Source organism: Bos javanicus, chromosome 17 (genome assembly GCF_032452875.1).
Source record: "Bos javanicus breed banteng chromosome 17, ARS-OSU_banteng_1.0, whole genome shotgun sequence".
Lineage (NCBI taxonomy): Eukaryota > Metazoa > Chordata > Mammalia > Artiodactyla > Bovidae > Bos > Bos javanicus.
The window spans coordinates 56,441,848-56,463,135 of NC_083884.1; the positions used below are offsets into that span (position 1 = coordinate 56,441,848).

The 21,288-nt window shown below is 45.5% G+C and overlaps 1 protein-coding gene across 9 annotated transcripts in view; it reads right to left on the reverse strand.

Moving 5' to 3' along the window:
• Positions 1–5,204: 5,204 nt before the first annotated feature.
• CCDC60 (coiled-coil domain containing 60) overlaps positions 5,205–21,288 on the reverse strand; it is a 176,796-nt gene continuing 160,712 nt past the window's right edge. For 6 of the 9 annotated variants that reach the window (XM_061384841.1, XM_061384839.1, XM_061384840.1 and 3 more), the window contains 5 exons: positions 19,868–19,930; positions 18,721–18,843; positions 17,448–17,579; positions 15,302–15,491; positions 11,608–11,996 (listed from right to left, as the gene is read on the reverse strand). In XM_061384841.1, coding sequence (XP_061240825.1) covers positions 11,895–11,996; positions 15,302–15,491; positions 17,448–17,579; positions 18,721–18,843; positions 19,868–19,930 — 610 coding nt within the window. In that variant the 3' untranslated portion in view covers positions 11,608–11,894. Of the gene's footprint in view, positions 9,660–11,607; positions 11,997–15,301; positions 15,492–17,447; positions 17,580–18,720; positions 18,844–19,867; positions 19,931–21,288 lie in introns of those variants that run through there. The other 3 variants (XR_009730381.1, XR_009730379.1, XR_009730380.1) reach the window with 3 other exon arrangements.

Genomic DNA, 21,288 nt, shown 5'->3' on the forward strand with positions numbered 1-21,288 from the left:
ACAGCAATAGTAAGGACCTAAAAGAAGCAGAAGATATTGAGGAGAGGTAGCAAGAATACACAGAAGAACTATGCAAAAGAGTAGCCTTGGATAACCACAATGGTGTGGTCACTCACCTAGAGTCAGACATCCTGGAGTGTGAAGTCAAATGGGCCTTAGGAAGCATTACAACAAACAAAACTAGTAGAGATGATGGAATTCCAGTTGAGCTATTTCAAATCCTATAAGTTGATGCTGTTAAAGTACTGCACTCAATATGCCAGCAAATTTGGAAAACTCAAGTGTCCTCAGAATGAAAAAGTCACTTTTCATTCCAAACCCAAAGAAGGACAATGCCAAAGAATGTTCAAACTACCACACAATTGTACTCATCTCACATGCTAGCAAAGTAATGCTCAAAATTCTCCAAGCGAGGCTTCAACTGTACGTGAGCTGAGAGCTTCCAGATGTACAAACTGGGTTTAGAAAAGGCGGAGGAATAAGATATCAAATTGCCAAAATTCATTGGATCATAGAAAAAACAAGAGAATTCTAGAAAAACATCTGCTTCATTGACTACGCTAAAGTCTTTGACTGTGTGGATCACAACAAATGTGGAATTCTTAAAGAGATGGGAATACCAGACCACCTTGCCTGTCTCCTGAGAAACTTGTATTCTCAATCAAGTCAGGAAGTAACAGAACATTACACGGAACAAGGGACTGGTTCAAAATTGGGAAAGGAGTATGAGAAGGGTGTATATTGTCACCCTGCTTATTTAACTTATATGCACAGTACATCATGTGAGATGCTGGGCTGGATGAATTACAAGCTGGAATCAAGATTCCCAGGAGAAATATCAACAAGTTCAGATATGCAGATGACACCACTCTAATGGCAGAAAGTGAAGAGGAACTAAAGAGCCTCTTGATGAGGATGAAAGAGGAGAGTGAAAAAACTGGCTTAAAATTTAACATTCAAAAAACAAAGATCATGGTATGTGGTCCCATCACTTCATGGCAAATAGATGGGAAAAAAGTGGAAGCACTGACAGATTTTATTTTCTTGGGCTCCAAACTCACTGGGGATGGTGACTGCAGCCATGAAATTAAAAGATGCTTGCTCCTTGGAAGGAAAGCTACGACAAACCTAGATAGCATATTAAAAAGCAGAGACATCACTTTGCCAACAAAGGTCTGTATAGTCAAAGCTATGGTTTTTCCAGTAGTCATGTATGGATGTGAGAGCTGGACCATAAAGAAGGCTGAACACCAAAGAACTGATGCCTTCAAGTTGTGGTGCTGGAGAATACTCTTGAGAGTCTCTTGAACTGCAAGGAGATCATACCAGTCAATTCTAAAGGAAATCAACCCTGAACATTCTTCAGAAGGACTGATACTGAAGCTGGAGCTCCAATACTTCGATCACCTGATGAGCCAATTCACTGGAAAAGACCCTGATGCTCGGAAAGATTGACGGCAAAAGGAAAAGAGGGCAACAGAGGATGATATTGTTAGATAGTATCACCGACTCAATGGACATGAATTTGAGCAAACTCCAGGAGACAGTGAAGGACAGGGAAGCCTGGTGTACTGCAGTGCACGGATCACAAAGAGCTGGACATGACTTAGTAACTGAACAACAAAAAAGGTGGGGAAAAACCCAAGTGTCCCTAACAGATAAACAAAAAGTGATATATACACACAATGCAATATTATTCAGCCATACTTAAGAATATAGTTCAGGTTCATGCTACCACATGGATTAACCAAAAAAAAATTGAGTATATAAATCAGACACAAAAGGATAGATGTTATATCATTTCACTTATGTGAAATATATAAAATAAGCAATCCATAGAAACGGAAGGTAGACTAGAAGTGACCATGTTCCAGAGATTGGAGAGTTGTTTAATGGGTACAGAGTTTTCGTTGGGAGGATGAGAAGGTTTTCATAGTGGTTATGGCTGCACAGCAGTGTGAATGCGATTAATGTGAATGAATTATGTGCCTAATAAGGGGAAGGTGGCCAATTTCATGCCATGTATACTTGGCCACACAGACAAGCACACAGCACTGGGTGGCTTGTCCACCCCCGCCTCTGTGCTTTTAGTCACAAAGTTGGTTCTTCTTGGTGCACATTTTGTTTTTCCTAACATTTCTGCCTGTTGAAATCCCATTTCATTTTCAAGTCCTACCTTAAATGCTACCTCCTTCCTTGATGACGTTCCTAACTTATTGCCCCTCCAATCAAATCAATGTGATGTTTAATTTGTTTGGGCTTTGGGAATTCTCTATACATTTCTTTTGGGCTGTTTTCTTAGGTCCCTGTTAGACTATAATATGGGGCTTCTACTGATTGCTTATTTTATATATTTCATATAAGTGAAATGATATAACATTTATCCTTTTGTGTCTGATCTATAATGTTTTTGTGGTTAATCCATGTGGTAGCATGAGCTAGAACTATATTTGTATGTATGGCTAAATAATATTCCATTGTATGTATATATTGCATTTTGTTTATTTATCTATTAGCGACACTTGGATTTTTCCCATCTTTTCTGTTGGTCACAGGGACCCCCTGTTCATCTTTGCATAATTCACTCAACAAATATGTATTGAGCCCATGCTGTGTACCAGCTTGGCACATAATGCCAATATATGGTAAAAGTTAAAATAATGTTAGACTGAGTTGAAATGTCGTAAGTGGTCTGAACCCCAAATCCTCAGAGGAATTTCATAGTGGTGTAACTTTAAGGAGGAGCCACTTTCCTCCATACTTAAAAGACTTGTGGCTTTCATTTCTGGAGGTAGTCAGCTATAGGCTTCCCTGGGGACTCAGATGGTAAAGAATCCACCTGCAATGTGGGAGACTTGTGTTTGATCCCTGGGTCAGGAAGATCCCCTGGAGAAGGGCATGGCAACCCACTCCAGTATTATTGCCTGGAGAATCCCATGGACCAGGGAGTCTGGCAGGCTATAGTCCATGGGGTCACGAAGAGTCAGACACGCACACATGTGGAAAACCCATTATGCCTTGCTGTTACCTCCATCATTCATCAGTCAGCTGTGACAGGCTGTTTTTCCTTTCTTCCGGTAAAATATATTACCCATCTTTGGGGAAATTGTTTTCCTTTTCCCTTCCTCCAACTCCAACCCATGTACTTGAGTAAGCTGCCATGTTCTTACGCGATTTCACTCTCTTGGTCACTATTCATTGGTCCAAGGTGGACACTTAACCCAAGCTGGGCCAATTAGAGCTTTTCCCTGGAATTAAAAAAACCAGAACAGAGGAGGAGAGCCTGGGGGACACCAGAAGCCATACTGCCATCTGTGCAAGAGGAAGGCTTGTAGCAGGACAGTGTATGGCTGATGCACAGACAGAAAGGGCCCTGGTACCAGCTGCATTCAAAGATCCAGGCATGTTTTTGTCCATCCTCTAGCTCGCTGTTTCAATCCTTCATTGTATTCCAACAAATTTCTAAATTAGTCTAAACTGGAATTCTGTCCCTTGGAACCTATTTGCTGCAAACTCTCTGAGCCTTGGTTTTCTCATTAAAAGGGATGATAATCCCTTTTTCATAGAATTGTTATGAATATTTTAAAAAGATATTGCATATAAAGTGTTCAAGACAGCACCTGGCATATAATAAGTGACCAATAATTGTTAACAATGATTATCATTTAAATCAGTACCCATGGTGCCTGTAGACAATGTGGGTGCTCCCTCTGAGCCTATTGAATCAGAAAAGAGTTTCAATTCTTCTTTCAGCTCTGTCCATGAGAGAAGGGTCATTCTTTGTGACTTTAGTGCCTTCGGTCCTCATTTGGCCCAGCCACGCCTCCTTCTCTGATGACAACCTGAGTTCTGAAGGGCTCTCACCATTTGCAGCCAGTTCTGGCGGAAGTGTCTCCCACCATGGGGGCCTGAGACAGATGGGTTTATCCCACACTCCAAACGGAGCCTCACCTTATTCCATTTCCATTTGGCTCCAGCTGGTAGACACCTACTGCACCGCTCCAAGGCTTAATTGCATTCTGCTTGTATGTTGCCAGACACTAAAACCTTGTTGTTGGAAGTTAAGTGTTTTGGGAAATGGGCTGTATTATTTCGCCAACCGAGGCTCTGGAAAGTTGGAACTGCTGAATGAGCCGCCAGACCTGACCTTGGTCTCCGACTGGTGCACCTGTACTCGCCACGGAGGACATGTTGAATCGCTTGCTGTGAGCTCTGTGAATCGACCTGGAAGATGCCCTGCTCCTGCAGGGACATTTAGTGGCACATAGTAGGCTCTCAATTGTTCTCATAATATAAATATATTGTGAATTACTCGGGCAGTTAAAGGTAAAACAATGGCAAGCAACTAAATCATGGTTGGTGCCAGACAGGGTTTTAAGCCCTCTATGTGTACTAACTCGGTGGTTCACAAACTCTGCTGCACACTAGAATCACCTGGGTAATTTCTAAAGGTCCTAATGCTCAGACCACACCCTGTACCAATAACATCAGAGTCGGTGGGCAGCAAGAGTTTTAAGAACTCCCTGGGTGATTCGAATGTGAAGTCAAAGACAAGATTCAGTGAAGGTCCTCATATAATCCTCCCAGCCAGTCTATGACGTGGGTACTGTTACCCACACTGTACTATTGAGGCAACTGGCGCACAACAGACGGGTTAAGTGACTTTCCCAAGGTCACACAGCTGGTAAGTGTCAGAGTCAGGTTTGGGAGCAGGTTACCAGGTCCCAGAGCCCAGGCTTTTAATTCTAGAGTAAAGCACTGCAACTCCATCACTACGCTTCATCCTGCAACAGAAGCCTGAGTTTCTCCTTTTACACTCTCTCCCCACCCCACAGCTTGGGGATGCCTCATCCTCTCCCGATTTCTCCTCATTGGTCTTCTCACCTTCAGTCTCATGGAGAAGGCAATGGCATCCCACTCCAGTACTCTTGCCTGGAAAATCCCATGGGCAGAAGAGCCTGGTAGGCTGCAGTCCATGGGGTCGCTAAGAGTCAGACACGATTGAGCGACTTCACTTTCACTTTTCACTTTCATGCATTGGAGAAGGAAATGGCAACCCACTCCAGTGTTCTTGCCTGGAGAATCCCAGGGACGGGGGAGCCTGGTGGGCTGCCGTCTATGGGGTCGCACAGAGTCGGACACGACTGAAGTGACTTAGCAGCAACTTAGCAGCAGCATGGGTCACATTAAAAAGGTAAGACAAGTGAAATTAATACAACATTTTATTTAACCCAATATACCCCAGATATTATCATTCTGACATACAATCAATGTTAAAAAATGTTAATGAGATATCCCACATTTTTCATACTAAGTGTTCAAAGTCCCGTGTATATTTTCAGTTATATCACAGCTCAGTTTGCACCTGTCACATATCATGTGCTCAGTAGCTACAAGCAAGTAATGGCTACCATATTGGACAAAGTGGCTAAGAGTGTAGACCTTAGAAATTCTCATCACAAGAAAAAAAAATAATTGTGTGAGTTGATGATGGATAATATCTAGCCTTGGCAATCCTTTCACTATTTACATATATATGTCATTATGCTGTATACCTAAAACCAATACAATGTTATATGTTAACTGTAATTAAAAAAAAACAATTAAAAATAGAAAAAAAAAAGAACTATCATAGTTTATTGGAAGACTGAGGGTGAGAAGACAATGATGCCACGATTAACCATTTTATATTGTGGAATTCTCTCCTCTCCTCTTGGGTTTCCTGGCTTAACTGATACCAGATGCATGGGACCATTCTCAGTATAGTGTGAGTGAAGGTTCCAGAGTCCAGCCACATCTAAATTACTAGTTTAGTTAAGATAACTGTAAATTCCAATATCATCTTTTCCCTAATGGATCCTTGTTGACAGGGCCACCCCTTCTACCTCCTCACCTCCCACTTTGGAGACCATGGAGCTGGGATGTCACCTATCCAGCACGTTCTATCACATACAGGAAGGTTGGCTCTGATAATGACCCCCACCTTAGATGTATTTTATACTCTTTTAAAGCAAAATGGACATTTTCAAAGCTGCTGCAAAGCTGAGTGATAAAACATCTGTGTTCCTAGCCTTTCCTCTGTCTCTTGATTGATGCTGTGGCTTTAACTCCGATTTTTCTCTTTGCTTTACCTGCACAATGTATCTGAAGACAGTCTCTCCCACTACTGTGCCACTAGCCCTGTGAAAGGAAGGACCCTTCCTAGGGGCTGTCTGGAATTTAGCCACACTTACACATGGATCCCTCTTCTCTAATTAGGAATCCTTTTGTTGCAAGTGAAGGAGACCAAACCAAATCTGGCTTATTAAGCAGGCTTTGTCCACATAACTAAACAGTTCAAAGGTCCGACTTGATCCAGGTACCCTCACGGTGTAACCGAGATTTGAGACCTCTCTTACTCCATTTCTCAACTTCATTTTCCTCTCCTGGTTGGCAGTGTCTGTGTGGTGGCTCTTGGAAGCTGTAGACTTATTTTATCCTTATTGTCATTAATTCCAGCAGAAAGCTCTTTGCTCTCACCAGTTCCAACACAAGATCAGAGGTTGACTTTTATCGGATTACCTTACATGTCCATCCCTCTGTTCTACTCTGGTCCATGCTCCAAATATGACCTGTGGTCTATTTTTATATGACCTGCAATCTCAGGTTTCTACATTTTTAAATGGCCATGTATATGAAAAGAATATGCAGCAGATATTTGCTATATCTGCTCCTGTTCCTTTACAGAAAAAGCCTTTCCAGGGCACATGAGGTTTTAAATACTCTCAAGATAACCATGCAGGTGGCTCAGTCAGAGCTGTGGGACAGGGCACTGCTTAACACGGGCTTGGCATATAGTAGGTACTCAGTTATGGTTCTGATGAAATGCTTATGGCAAAAATACTTCTCCCCAAGGTTCTTCTTTGAGCTTGGGAGCTGGGGGGTGATGTATTGCCTCCTTCTAGTCCCTAGTCTACTTTAGTTGTAAAAGATCTTCCTTTGAGTAAATACTCCTTGCCTAAGCTGCTAATTTCCCACAGTTTATTGTGATCCACACAGTCAAAGGCTTTGGCATAGTCAATAAAGCAGAAATAGATGTTTTTCTGGAACTCTCTTGCTTTTTCCATGATCCAGCGGATGTTGGCAATTTGATCTCTGGTTCCTCTGCCTTTTCTAAAACCAGCTTGAACATCAGGAAGTTCACGGTTCACATATTGCTGAAGCCTGGCTTGGAGAATTTTGAGCATTACTTTACTAGTGTGTGAGATGAGTGCAATTGTGCGGTAGTTTGAGCATTCTTTGGCATTGCCTTTCTTTGGGACTGGAATGAAAACTGACCTTTTCCAGTCTTGTGGCCACTGCTGAGTTTTCCAAATTTGCTGGCATATTGAGTGCAGGACTTTCACAGCATCATCTTTCAGGATTTGAAAGAGCTCAACTGGAATTCCATCACCTCCACTAGCTTTATTCATAGTGATGCTTTCTAAGGCCCACTTGACTTCACATTCCAGGATGTCTGGCTCTAGGTGAGTGATCACACCATTGTGATGATCTTGGTCGTGAAGATCTTTTTTGTACAGTTCTTCTGTGTATTCTTGCCACCTCTGCTTAATATCTTCTGCTTCTGTTAGGTCCATACCATTTCTGTCCTTTATCGAGCCCATCTTTGCATGAAATGTTCCCTTGTTATCTCTAATTTTCTTGAAGAGAAACCTATATGCAGGTCAGGAAGCAACAGTTAGAACTGGACATGGAACAACAGACTGGTTCCAAATAGGAAAAGGAGTACGTCAAGGTTGTATATTGTCACCCTGCTTATTTAACTTATATGCAGAGTACATCATGAGAAATGCTGGGCTGGAAGAAGCACAAGCTGGAATCAAGATTGCCGGGAGGAATATCAATAACCTCAGATATGCAGATGACACCACCCTTATGGCAGAAGGTGAAGAAGAACTAAAGAGCCTCTTGATGAAAGTGAAAGAGGAGAGTGAAAAAGTTGGCTTAAAGCTCAACATTCAGAAAACGAAGATCATGGCATCTGGTCCCATCACTTCATGGGAAATAGATGGGGAAACAATGGAAACAGTGTCAGACTTTATTTTTTTGGGCTCCAAAATCACTGCAGATGGTGACTGCAGCCAAGAAATTAAAAGACGCTTTCTCCTTGGAGGGAAAGTTATGACCAACCTAGATAGCATTTTGAAAAGCAGAGACATTACTTTGCCAACAAAGGTCAGTCTAGTCAAGGCTATGGTTTTTCCAGTGGTCATGTATGGATGTGAGAGTTGGACTGTGAAGAAAGCTGAGCACCAAAGAATTGATGCTTTTGAACTGTGGTGATGGAGAAGACTCTTGAGAGTCCCTTGGACTGCAAGGAGATCCAATCAGTCCATTCTAAAGGAGATCGGTCCTGGGTGTTCTTCAGAAGGAATGATGCTAAAGCTGAAACTCCAGTGCTTTGGCCACCTCATGCGAAGAATTGACTCATTGGAAAAGACCCTGATGCTGGGAGGGATTGGGGGCAGGAGGAGAAGGGGACGACAGAGGATGAGATGGCTGGATGGCATCACCGACTTGATGGACGTGAGTTTAAGTGAACTCTGGGAGTTGGTGATGGACAGGGAGGCCTGGCGTTCTGCAATTTATGGGGTCGCAAAGAGTTGTACATAACTGAGCGACTGAACTGAAGTGAAGCTGTTAATGCCTGCCCAGTTCCTTTTTGGCAGGTTTTAAATACTTTCCTGGAGAGCAAAATGGAAGGATAATACTAATACACACCACTAGATGGAGCTACAGCTCTGAGAAATAGGCTGGGGAAGTGATGAGTAGAAGGGTGGAGTGTGGTGGAGTAAGTCTCAACTGTGTCTCCCCTGCCTAAGATAGACAGACAGACACGTTCTAGACTTGGCTCTGCCACTTACCGGCTATGTGACTGTTGGCAAATGACCTCAAGTGCCAGCATCCTTACTTGTGAAATGGGGATTATAACAATGATCACATTGGTATGGTATGCTGTGACCGTCAAGTAGGATGCAAACTGTGGAACACAGAGTAAAAGTAAGTTAACGGGATGCTAGGACGTTCCATCACTAGAGCTACTCCTGGGGGCATGGTTCCAAAAGCAAAGTAACTTTAGTGACCTCCTGGTCTCATATGATCAGGGCTGGGCGGCAGGGTCAGAGGGCAGCAGCAAAAGGGAGGGAATGCAGAGTTAGCGGAACATGGGCACAAAACACCTTTTGGAGACTCCGTTTCACCATCTGGAAGGCAGGGCAGCCCTGCCTTGCAGGATGATGATGAAGAAATGAGATAACACACAGCAAGCATTTTGCACAGTGTCTGGAAGGAAGCGGTCCCTCTGTCAGTGCTAGGTTGTGAATGGCTGCTTGAAGCTTTTTGCAAACCCAGTCCTCAAGACCCTCTCTCCACTCTCCTCTTCTGCCCTCTCCTCCCACTTCCTGCTTTAACTGTCATGACCCATAGGATGCTGAGGTCCTATGTCTGTCTCCACTGCCACCCACTCTCCTGAGTTTTAAATCCCCCCCACTTGACTGCCCCACAAGCACCTCCCGCTCAGTATGCACAAAATAGAACTCCTTACCTTCTCATTCTGAATGTTCTTTTCTTCCTTTCCTTCTGCTACATTAAAGGTACCAACTTCCACCCAGTGGTCTGAGCTGGAAAATCGGACATGATTCCCGATGTTCGTGTCTTCTGTCCACTTGTAATACACCAAACCGACTTCTGCTGATTCCACCTTTAAATATCCTTTTAATGGATCTCCCTGGCCCCAGTGTCATGTGCTCCCTATAATCACTGCTACGGCAGCCGTATCTTAGCACCCTGTTCCCTGCCTTGCACTCACACAGTGGTTATTTTTTTTTTTCCTGAATGGAAGTATGATTATTCCCCTGCTGAAAATCCTTCCCTGGCTCCCCATGGCCAGTAAGTTGGCCTAAACTTCTTAACATGGCCTGAAAGAAAGAAAACAGTCACTCAGCTGTGTCTGACTCTTTGAGACTCTGTGGCTTGTAGCCTGTTTCTGTTCTCGAGATTCTCCAGGCAAGAATACTGGAGTGGGTTGCCATTCCCTTTCCCAGGGGATCTTCCTGACCTGGGGATCGAACCTGGATCTCCTGTGCTGCAGGTAGATTCTTGATTGTCTGAGCCACCAGGGAAAATTAACATGGTCTGCTGCTGCTGCTAAGTCGCTTCAGTCGTGTCCAACTCTGTGCGACCCCAGAGACGGCAGCCCACCAGGCTCCCCCGTCCCTGGGATTCAAAACTCTGGTTTCTACCTCCCTCCCTGGCCTCTGTCTCCTCTCCTTCCCTGTGCTCACTACCAACCTGACCTTACAGTCCAGCCAGACATATGTTATTTCAGATGACATTGAGTTTCTTTTTGCCTCTTGGCCTTTGCCCTCCTTCTTTCTTCTCCACTCTCCCTCACCCCAATCCTGATTTAATACAGAAAAGTTTAGGGGCTTTCCTGGTGGCTCAGATGGTAAAGAATCTGCCTGCAATGCAGGAGACCCGGGTTCAGTCCCTGGGTCAGGAAGATCCCCTAGAGAAGGGAATGGCTACCTACTCCAGTACTTCTTGTCTGGAGAATCCTAAGGACAGAGGAGCCTGGCGGGCTATATTCTACAGGGCCACAAAGAGTTGGACACGACTGAGTGACTGAACACACAGAGTTTAGAATCTCTTAACTGAGCAGCCTCCTTATAGAGTGCATCTCATCTCTACACCCCAGTGGCTTGTCACGACATCACACTAAACAAAGAGTACCACCGTGGATATCATGTAGTCCTTCTGCCCTCTCCATCGCCCTTTGCTGACCTGTGTCTCTAGGTAAATTATCTGAGATCAGGGACTTTGTCTGCTTTGGTCATTGCTCTACCCTTAGAACCTAGAACTTGGTTGGTTGATGCATATTCAGTTCTTGATAAATATTCATTGACTAAAAAGAGTAAATAATGGAATAGGTGAGATGCTGCGTAGACAGAAAAATAGTTCAACTCTCTTCTTTCCACCCCTTCTGGATCATGGGGAGACGCTGGGGTCCAGCCTATATGAGCATTCCAATAATCAAGTCCAGTTGTTTAATTGTTCATTCAGTTTGGCTGTCAGTGAGACAGTTAAAATGACTACAGGTCCTGTAACTTAGTAAGATGTAGGGGGAAAGAAGACCGAGATGGGAAAAGAAGACGAAGATGAGAAAAGAGGTTAAATGGCAATAAACCCACACAATTTTGAGATGACTGGAAATTAAGCTTCCTTGTACAACCAAACCCAACACAAGATATTACAAGGACTCTTAAGGATGAGATTTTCTTGCACATCACTTGCCTTGTTGGGAAGTGCTCCATCCATTCACCCACCAACCCACGCACTCATCTCTATCTAGGACAGTATACATAAAGTTGAAAACTACACTCTAGCTCTAATGGTATGAAATGGGCATAACATCAGCACCTACTTAACTGTAGTTGTGAGATTATTAGGCAAGAACATCACCCAGCACTGGGCCTGGTGCATATTCATAAATGGTAACTGTATGTTACTATTAGGATTTCAATACCACGCCCAGATTCCACACCTCCAACTTTTCCCCAGCCAGACAGCAAACATTCAACTCAATTTTATTATCCAGAATTTGAGGAGAAGGCTAAGAGGGAAGGATCCTGGAGAGGGTGTAGGTAGTCAGGCTGGACCAATGAGCACCAGAGGCTGGGAGCCTGAGGCTGGTGTGTGCGGGAGAAGGGGGCTTCCACCTGGGAGCAGCTCCCCCTAGAATGTTTTCAGAATCTGGTCTCCAGATGATCCTACCAGATGATAATGAGTCTCCATGAGAGCAGGCACACGGTGTAGACAGCCCTCCTCCACTGGGGTCACTGGTCGACCCAGGCCCACTACGTCTGGGCACTCTGGGACCGGATGGGGATGTTGATCCGGCTCTGCAGCCAGCTGATGTAATCCTCTTGAGGCATATGAATGATGTGTTCTCGCACAAACTAAGGGGGCAGACACATGACAGCCTCAGATTTGGTCTGAAAGCTAGACTCCGTGCCCCCTACCCTCCCCAAGAAGATCCCAGAAGATTTATGATTGAGGCTGGTGGGCCCAGGATACCTCCAACCCCTCAGGCATTCATAATCAAGAAAAGGGCCTCTTTCCAGTTTCCTAGTTCAGCAGGCTAATTTTAAGTCCCTTTTTGTCAGTACTGACCCAAAGAAATCTAGGAAGAGCAGAAAAATCCAGCTGTCTGCATCTTTTTCTCTTTTCTACTGCAGAATATCTTTTAAAAAAGTCATTTGTCCATAAACATTTTTGGGTTCACAGACTCCCTTGAGAATTGAAGACAGCCACAGGCTTGCTTCCAGGAAAGGGTTAAGACACAAAGCACAGAGTTTCACATAAATTTTAGGTTAAAAGACTCCCCACATACAGGTTAACAGAAATTCTGTGATGTTCTACTGGGAGAAGAGCATGCTAACTTTTATGAGCTAGGGCTAATAAAACTCAGCCCAGAGAAGGGAGCATCCACATCCATAGTCCCCTCCTTTCACCCACTCAGAAACGGCCTTTTCCATAAGCTGTCACTGAGTCGTGTCCCACTCTTTGCAACCCCATGGACTGCAGCAGGTCAGGCTTCCCTGTCCTTCACCATCTCCTGGAGTTTGCTCAAACTCATGTCCATTGAGTCGGTGATGCCATCCAACAATCTCGTCCTCTGTTGTCGCCTTCTCCTGCCTTCAATCTTTCTCTAAGTGGCAGGTGGAATGCACACCCCACAACTGGAAAGATGCCCTAGAGACTTAGTTTCAGGCTAGCCTGCCAGATTCTCCCATGAAAGAGCTTCACGAGATGTGGGAAGCGGACTCTGGACATTTGAGCTTGTCCACAGGGTATTTCTCCCTGCCTCCACTCCTGACCGTGCGCCCACATACACAAGCCAGGTCAGCCTGTGGAAGGGCCAGACCATCATGGAAACACTGAGAGGCCCAAGAAAGCCACCATTTGAGTCACTTTTTTGTCTTGAGACACTTAAAACCCTATTAAAATGTACATTTGCCATCACGTAAAATTAAGGAAGTGACTCCACAGACATCTGTTAATACCTTAGTTGGGGGACCCTTCCTCCGCCCCCCATCTACTTACACTTTTTCCCTAAGGGAATAGGGCACCAGGAATTTCTAGGGGAGGTGGGGAAGGTAGGCTGCTACTGCAGACCCTTGTGAGGGTCCTCAGCACCCTTCAGATAAAGACCTAAATCCTTAACTTGACCTTCGGAGATCTGCACACGCTGACCTTTCTGGTCCCCTGGGAACCGTGCGCCTTCCTGCTCTCTTCCTTCCAGAGCCATTGACTGCCATTGAATCCCTCTAGCAGCTCAAGTTCTGTCCTCCGGGGCCTGGGTACCTGCTCATTCCCTTTCTCTTCAGCTTGCTGCCTTTTCAGATCTCAGCTTAAAAGTCATCGCCCTCAGGGGGCTCTCATTCAGAGAAGCCTCTTCTACATTTACATTAAGTCAGGGCTCCTCAAACTTTATTGTGTGTATCAGTCACCTGGCATCTCACTGAAACACAGACGCTGAGCTGGTCAGATACAGTTCAGAGCCTGGGATGCTGCGTTTCTAACACGCACCAATGTGAGGTCCACAGGCCACGATTTTAGTTGCAAGATTCAGGGTGCTGCTCACTATGACTGTCAGTTATTGCACTCACATGTCCATTCATTTAGGTTTCTCCAAAGACTCCAAGTTTACCGGGGGCATCATCTACATAGAATATAATGTCCCCTGGAATTGAACAATCAAGGTCACAGGACAATACCTCTTCTATTGGATGATGAGTTCCATGAAGGCTTTTATGCCTTTTAAGAAACTTCAGCAGTGGCCACAGGACTGGAAAAGGTCAGTTTTCATTCCAGTCCCAAAGAAAGGCAATGCCTACCGCACAATTGCACTCATCTCACACGCTAGTAAAGTAATGCTCAAAATTCTCCAAGCCAGGCTTCAGCAATACGTGAACTGTGAACTTCCAGATGTTCAAGCTGGTTTTAGAAAAGGCAGAGGACCAGAGATCAAATTGCCAACATCTGCTGGATCATCGAAAAAGCCAGAGAGTTCCAGAAAAACATCTATTTCTGCTTTATTGACTATGCCAAAGCCTTTGACTGTGTGGATCACAATAAACTGTGGAAAATTCTGAAAGAGATGGGAATACCAGACCACCTGATCTGCCTCTTGAGAAACCTATATGCAGGTCAGGAACCAACAGTTAGAACTGGACATGGAACAACAGACTAGTTCCAAATAGGAAAAGGAGTACATCAAGGCTGTATATTGTCACCCTGCTTATTTAACTTATATGCAGAGTACCTCATGAGAAATGCTGGGCTGGAAGAAGCACAAGCTGGAATCAAGATTGCCGGGAGAAATATCAATAACCTCAGGTATGCAGATGACACCACTCTTATGGCAGAAAGTGAAGAGGAACTAAAAAGCCTCTTGATGAAAGTGAAACAGGAGAGTGAAAAAGTTGGCTTAAAGCTCAACGTTCAGAAAACGAAGATCATGGCATCTGGTCCCATCACTTCATGGGAAATAGATGGGGAAACAGTGGAAACAGTGTCAGACTTTATTTTTTTGGGCTCCAAAATCACTGCAGATGGTGACTGCAGCCATGAAATTAAAAGACGCTTACTCCTTGGAAGGAAAGTTATGACCAACCTAGATAGCATATTGAAAAGCAGAGACATTACTTTACCAACAAAGGTCCATCTAGTCAAGGCTATGGTTTTTCCAGTGGTCATGTATGGATGTGAGAGTTGTACTGTGAAGAAAGCTGAGCGCTGAAGAATTGATGCTTTTGAACTGTGGTGTTGGAGAAGGCTCTTGAGAGTCCCTTGGACTTCAAGGAGATCCAACTAGTCCATTCTAAAGGAGATCAGTCCTGGGTGTTCTTTGGAAGGACTGAGGCTAAAGCTGAAACTCCAATACTTTGGCCACCTCATGAGAAGAGTTGACTCATTGGAAAAGACCCTGATGCTGGGAGGGATTAGGGGCAGGAGGAGAAGGGGATGACAGAGGATGAGATGGCTGGATGGCATCACCGACTCGATGGACATGAGTCTGAGTAAACTCTGGGAGTTGGTGATGGTAGGGAGGCCTGGCGTGCTGTGATTCATGGGGTTGTGAAGAGTTGGACACGACTGAGCGACTGAACTGAACTGCAAAACTTCAACAGTGCCTGGATGTTGAGAGGCCAGAATGAGTGTGTCTGGGGTGTTATGAGGGAAAGGAAGTGCTCGTCACCTCAATGGCCACTGCAATGTCCGGGGAGCACAGTTCCCAGGCTCTCAGCTCCTGGAGCACCTTTAGGAGGACATGGGGTCGGATCCTCAGGTCCAGGTTTTCCCCAAACTTCTGCAGTTTTGCCAGGATCTTCCTTGCAGGGCGGAAATTCTTCAGATCCTCAGGGAGTTTGGACAGCAGGTCAAAGTACCTTCAATTCCAAAGGGAGAGGATCAGTTAGGAAACTGCTGGCAGATGGTCTGGGCACCCAAAGGACCTCATCTCCACTCTCTCTCTCCACCACTCCTGGGATGTCTCCAGGGTAGCAACAGTCTTCATCTGGGGAACTTTCCTCCCTACTCAATGTAAAGTGTCCACAGATCAGGCAAGTCTTTGTTTTTAGGGATAGTAAAAACCAGAGTCATGATTTGTACAGTGGCTCAGCAGTAAGAATCCACCTGTAATGCAGGAGACACAGATTCAGTCCCTGGGATGGGAAGATCCCCTGGAGAAGGGAATGCAACCCACTCCAGTATTCTTGCCTGGGAAATCCCATGGACAGAGGAGCCCAGTGGGTTACAGTCCATGGGGCCAAAAAGAGTCAGATATGTCTTAGAAACTAAACAACAATGGCAACGAAAATTAAGGGCATGTTTTAAAGACAGGCATTGATGATTCTTCTGCCAAGCGGACAATGTTTAAAGTTATAAGGAAGGAAAAATACTGGGGTTCTGAAGCTACTCTTCGAGAGTTAATTGAGCCAAGGAGGACATGGACACACTTGTGGGATACCTTCTAGGATGCAAGAGGTTCTCACACACCAGCTGCTGAGGACATGTGTCTGTGTATGTGTATTTTCCATGTTCCTGAAAATGAACAATCAGGGGCCATGATTTTGGTGTTTCAGTGGGTTTTAAGAACCTACTTCGGCCACTGGATGCAAAGAGCCTTCTCACTGGAAAAGACCCTGATGCTGGGAAAGATTGAGGGCAGGAGGAGAAGGGAGGGACAGAGGATGAGATGGTTGGATGGCATCATTGACTCAATGGACGTGAGTTTGAGCAAACTCTGGGAGAAGGTGAAGGACAGGGAAGCCTGGCGTGCCTCAGTCCATGGGGTTGCAAAGGGTTGGACATGACTGACTGAACAAAAAAAATTAATGTTATGACAGCATGTGAAGGTAGTTTGGGAATGTGTCCTTGAGACAGTGGGGAAAAGGTAGGTTCTAACCTAGGGGTTCAGGTGTGGGTGAAGGTAGGGGTGTTATCTCGTGGAAAATGGGTTTTTCCCCTGATTATAGAAAAAGTTGAATAAAAACTTGATCATCCATCATACATTGTGGCTGCTCATACTGCTTTATATTTGTGATGTATGTTTATATATTTATTCTGATCTCTTTGTAAGCTCCCATTCTGCATTATTAAAACTGTTGAAGGGATTCTTGGTACATTTTTAGGCTTTCCTATCTTACTCTAAGATCTTGATTTACTCACCCTGACAGGATGGAGGTGTGGGAAATCAGACTCCAATTTTATATTGCAGATAAGTATAGAGACAGGTCAGACAGGGGTTTAAATCCTAAAGTTTCCTGATTTGTAAAGTGGGGAGTAATATGTACCCTTCAGGATTTTTGTGGGGAATAAAATAGATAATTCATGAAAAGTGCTTAGGAGGGGTGTCTACCATCCAGGAATCACTCAATTTGCAATATTTTGTGTTGTATTTATTATCACCCCTGTGCTGGGGGCACAGTGTTCTTGAGGTATGCCTGTCTGGCTTTGTATCATTAAGAGTTAAGTTATTTGGGGAATATAGTTCTCCCCCCACAGACCTCAGGATCTGTTGGTATTTTCAGATTGATTTGCCTCTTCTGCTTCTCTTATAAGGGTTGGCAAGTGAGTCTATATTTGCAAGCTGAAGCAAACAGAAGGTAAATATGGAGAGTGCAGCTAGGTAGATTATCTGTGGCTCAGGAACTGTGGGGTTTCTTGCCTGATTATACTCTGGATATAGCCTGTTTTGGGACGGGGGCCCTCCTGGGGCCCCAGGACAGTTTTGGAGTGATGCCTCTCTGCCTTGAGGATAATGGGATTGAATGTAACTTTGTAACACCAGTACGCCTTTACCCTTCCCAGGGACTGCCTTATCTGGCTCTCAGGATCTTTACCAGTGGTCTGCAATTTCTTCTGCATCGGCTTTTACCGTGGAGACTTGGTGTCTCATTTTGGCTATATCCTTTTGGAAATTTGAGACAAGGTTGAAAGAGAGGAACTTCTGGATACCTCTTTCTTCTTGGCGCCTGCATCACAGATGGTATGAGAAAGAGGAAGATGAATCAGATACTTTTTTTTCTTTTACCTTCCTAGCTGCCCTCAGAGATCTGAGTTAAACACCTTTTCCTTCTTGAGGTCCTTCTTAACCCTCTCAGCTACCCTGTAAGATACCAGCGGGCTTTGGGCATAAGAAGCCACAGCTCTCTCCAAGGTCCTGAAATGCTCATTGTCTTACCAAACCCAGTCCACTTTTTAATCAGTCCTCATTCTCTCTCTACTTTTGATTGTCTTTCCCGTTTTCTCATCGATAAGATGGAGGAAAATAATTATTCCTAGATCCCAGGGGTGAGGAGTAAATGATAATGCGTGTATAGTGCTGAGCTTAGTGCTGACTCACAGCAGGTGTTTAACTCATGTTGGTTCCTCTCCTCCTCATGCCCTTCATCATCTTGTGCATATATCTTCTCTCTCCAAAGAGACTATATTACAAATATAACCATGCCGTCAACCATATACACATTTCGATGGCTTTCCACTTACTCAGAATAAAGTCCTTTGAGTGACTTACCCCCTAAGGCTCTGGATTGTTCAGCCCCTATGACAACTTCCAGCCTTATCTCTACCTTTTCCACCCCTTTTCTCCCAGCATTTTAGGGTTTGGTTCATGAGCTGGGTCAGGAAGATCCCCTGCAGAAGGAAATGGCACTCCACTCCAGTATTCTTGCCTGGAGAATTCCACGGGCAGAGGAAGCAGAAGCTGGTGGGCTACAGTCCAAGGGGCCGCAGAGTCGAACATGACTAAGTGACTGAGCACAAGTGAACAAAGTCTCTGAGATAAATTTCAACTTGTCAGGGTTCAGCCTTAACGCCACCTCCTTAGAGAGGTCTTGCTGGATTACCAGTCTGCATTAGGTCCTCATGGTTTCACTCCTTCTCCTAGAGCCCTTTTCCCTTACTGTGGAGCAGTGACTATAAATTGTACCTATAAATCTATCAGTTCAGCTGTTTTGTCTCTGCCCATATTTTCCAGGAGACTATAAGCTCCCTGAGGGCAGGGAACATGTCCTTCTCATTCCCTGTTATCGTCCCAACACCAAGCATCTGGTGGTTATATACTAAGTGCCAGATGAATGTCCTTTGAGTGAATGGATACACGTGTGCTCTTACTTCATGAGGATTTCCATCTTATCCTGTAGACAGAAGCCAGCCTCCTGGGCCACGCTGTAAAACTTGGCCCTCATGGTGTTACACACCCCACTCTTGTACTGGATGATGTCACGGTTGGCACGGCTGTGGACACAGATAAGATGGGCTTAGGGGACCAAGCCCAAGGGACAGATGCATCCCTGGGGGCCCAAGGTGCTTTGCAATAATACACAGCCAGGTTCTCCAGCCTCACCTGGGACCTCCCTCAGCATTCCCCTGGATGTAGGCAATAACAGACCTTCCCAACAATGTTGGACTGGTGACTCAGGCATTATTACATGAGCCCATGATGAGACATCTGGTCACTTTAGCTCAGCAAGTGCTAAGGACAGTGAGATGAAAATAGAACCTTGAGCTGGGAGGTGGGAGATTCAGGTTCAAACTGCCTACCACCACATTTTAGCTATGTGGCCTCTGGTGAGACGTTTCATCTGGCCAGGTTTCAGACTGTTTCCTTGTAGAATGGGACAGTACCCCTGCCTCACAGAACTAGTTTTGAGGAATAACCACTAATGAATATAGCACTTTTGAACTGTAGTGCTGGAGAAGACTCTTGAGAGTCCCTTGAACAGCAAGAGGATCAAACAAGTCAATCCTAAGGGAAATCAACCCTGAATATTCTTTGCAAGGACTGATGCTGAAGCTGAAGCTCGAACACTTTGGCCACCTGATGCGAAGAGCTGACTCATTTGAAAAGACCCTGATGCTGGGAAAGATTGAGGGCAGAGGGAGAAGGGGGGCAACAGAGGATGAAATGGTTGGATGGTATCATCGACTCAATGGACATGAGTTTGAGCAAACTCCGGGAGACAGTGAAGGACAGGGAGCCTGGCGTGCTGCAGTTCATGGGGTTGAAGAGAGTCAGACAGGACTGAGTGAACAACAACAAGAGCCAGCATGGAGGAAGGATCTGTTGCCACTGTCTGCATGGGTTGCTCCACATCTTGGCTATAAGCCCCTTGCCCTGGGAGTCCTTTGTCCTTCAGTTGTATCTATGGCTTCAGGGAGTTCGGTTGGCACTGGATTATTTCTATATCCCTGGGAAGATGGGGGCTGCAGTTGCCACAGTCCCTCTTGCCTGGCACCTTCTGTTGCCCACCTGGCATACCTTTTAAGCTTCTTCTGGAGCACCTGGGAGTGGCTGTCCCCGCTTGTACTGCTGGATCTATCACTGAGACACAGAAAAATGGTTTCATGTTGCCTGGAGTCTGATTTCCCCCCAAAGGGTGACTCAGGGCCCCCATGACATCTGCCAGCCTCAGGTGAGTGTGGTGGTTCTAATCAAGGCATTTGATAGAACTGCGTATTTTCCCCACACTTTGGTCTTTGCTCCCACTGGACACTCTGCTTGGAGAGTCTTCCTTGTTTCTTCCCCAGCTGCCCAAATCCTGCCCAATCTCATGGCCGAGAGCAAGTGCTGCTCTGACTCTCGTAGTCCAGTGGTGGCCTACTGCCTCGGCATTTTATTGGGATGACAAGTTTTCAGGAAGCCAGCTTCTTCTTTATAAAATCAGTCTCTCCACCTGGAGGACAGGTTCACTGTGGACACTCCCATCCTCCTCTCTGTTTGAGCTTCTCCTGGGGTTGAGTGCAGATCTGGGGAGGGGCAAGTCCTCCTGGTCATGCTGTCTGGGGTGGTCCCAGCCCCAGGCTGCCTCTTCATCCAAGGATTCTCTTATCTGAACTGGACCCTGGTGCTGAACACCCATTTCACTCAATTTGGGAGACAGGCAGAGCTGGGTTCAGAGCCCAGCCCTGGCACTGTCTACTCCTGGGCTGTGGAGAAGCGCCTCTGCTCTGGAGCGTCAGTTTCCTCATCTGTGATCAGGCAACTCCTGGTGCCGTTTGACCCTTTCTAGGTTGGGAGGTGACTGAATTCCTTAAGTGGCTGCTCCCTCCTGTGACTGCCTGGCTGGGGTCCCTAGATGGGGTGAAGCTCTTTGCTCATCCCTGTCCCCCCATACCTTCTGCTAGGTCCTCCTCCAGTGACCTGGGCCTTCAGCACCCGTGTCCAGCATCTTCTCTCATACATCTGCCCCACTTTGTGTCTTCCCAACATTTGAGACACTGACTTGACTGCTTTATCTGTGTGATTCTAGAGAGTGAAACTATTTTCCTTATGCCTGTGATGTGTGGCAAATCCTCCCCTTCCTGCTCTGTGACATGTTGGACTTCTTCAGGGAGGCCAGTCATTTCTCAGACCCCTCCCCACAGGAAAGGGCCCGGCCTTTGCTGCTTTTCCCAGAGGCTCATGGGACTGGACCCAGAGGTCTCAGGTCTGGCAGGTGATGGAGCAAACCCTTATCCCATCTAGCTAGAGACCAGAGCCCTGGTAATAATACCCAGAAGGTACTGCATTTGGATTCCAACCAGCTGCCCCTACCTCTGCTGGTGAATTCTTTGGGGGAGCAAGTGGGCTTTGACCTTCCTCCTATAGATGGCTCTCTTCTAGAGCTGATAGTGTGACTCAGGGGGAGGCAGGAAGTGAAGGAAGTAGTGTTATTAGCTGTGATTAAAAACAACAACAAC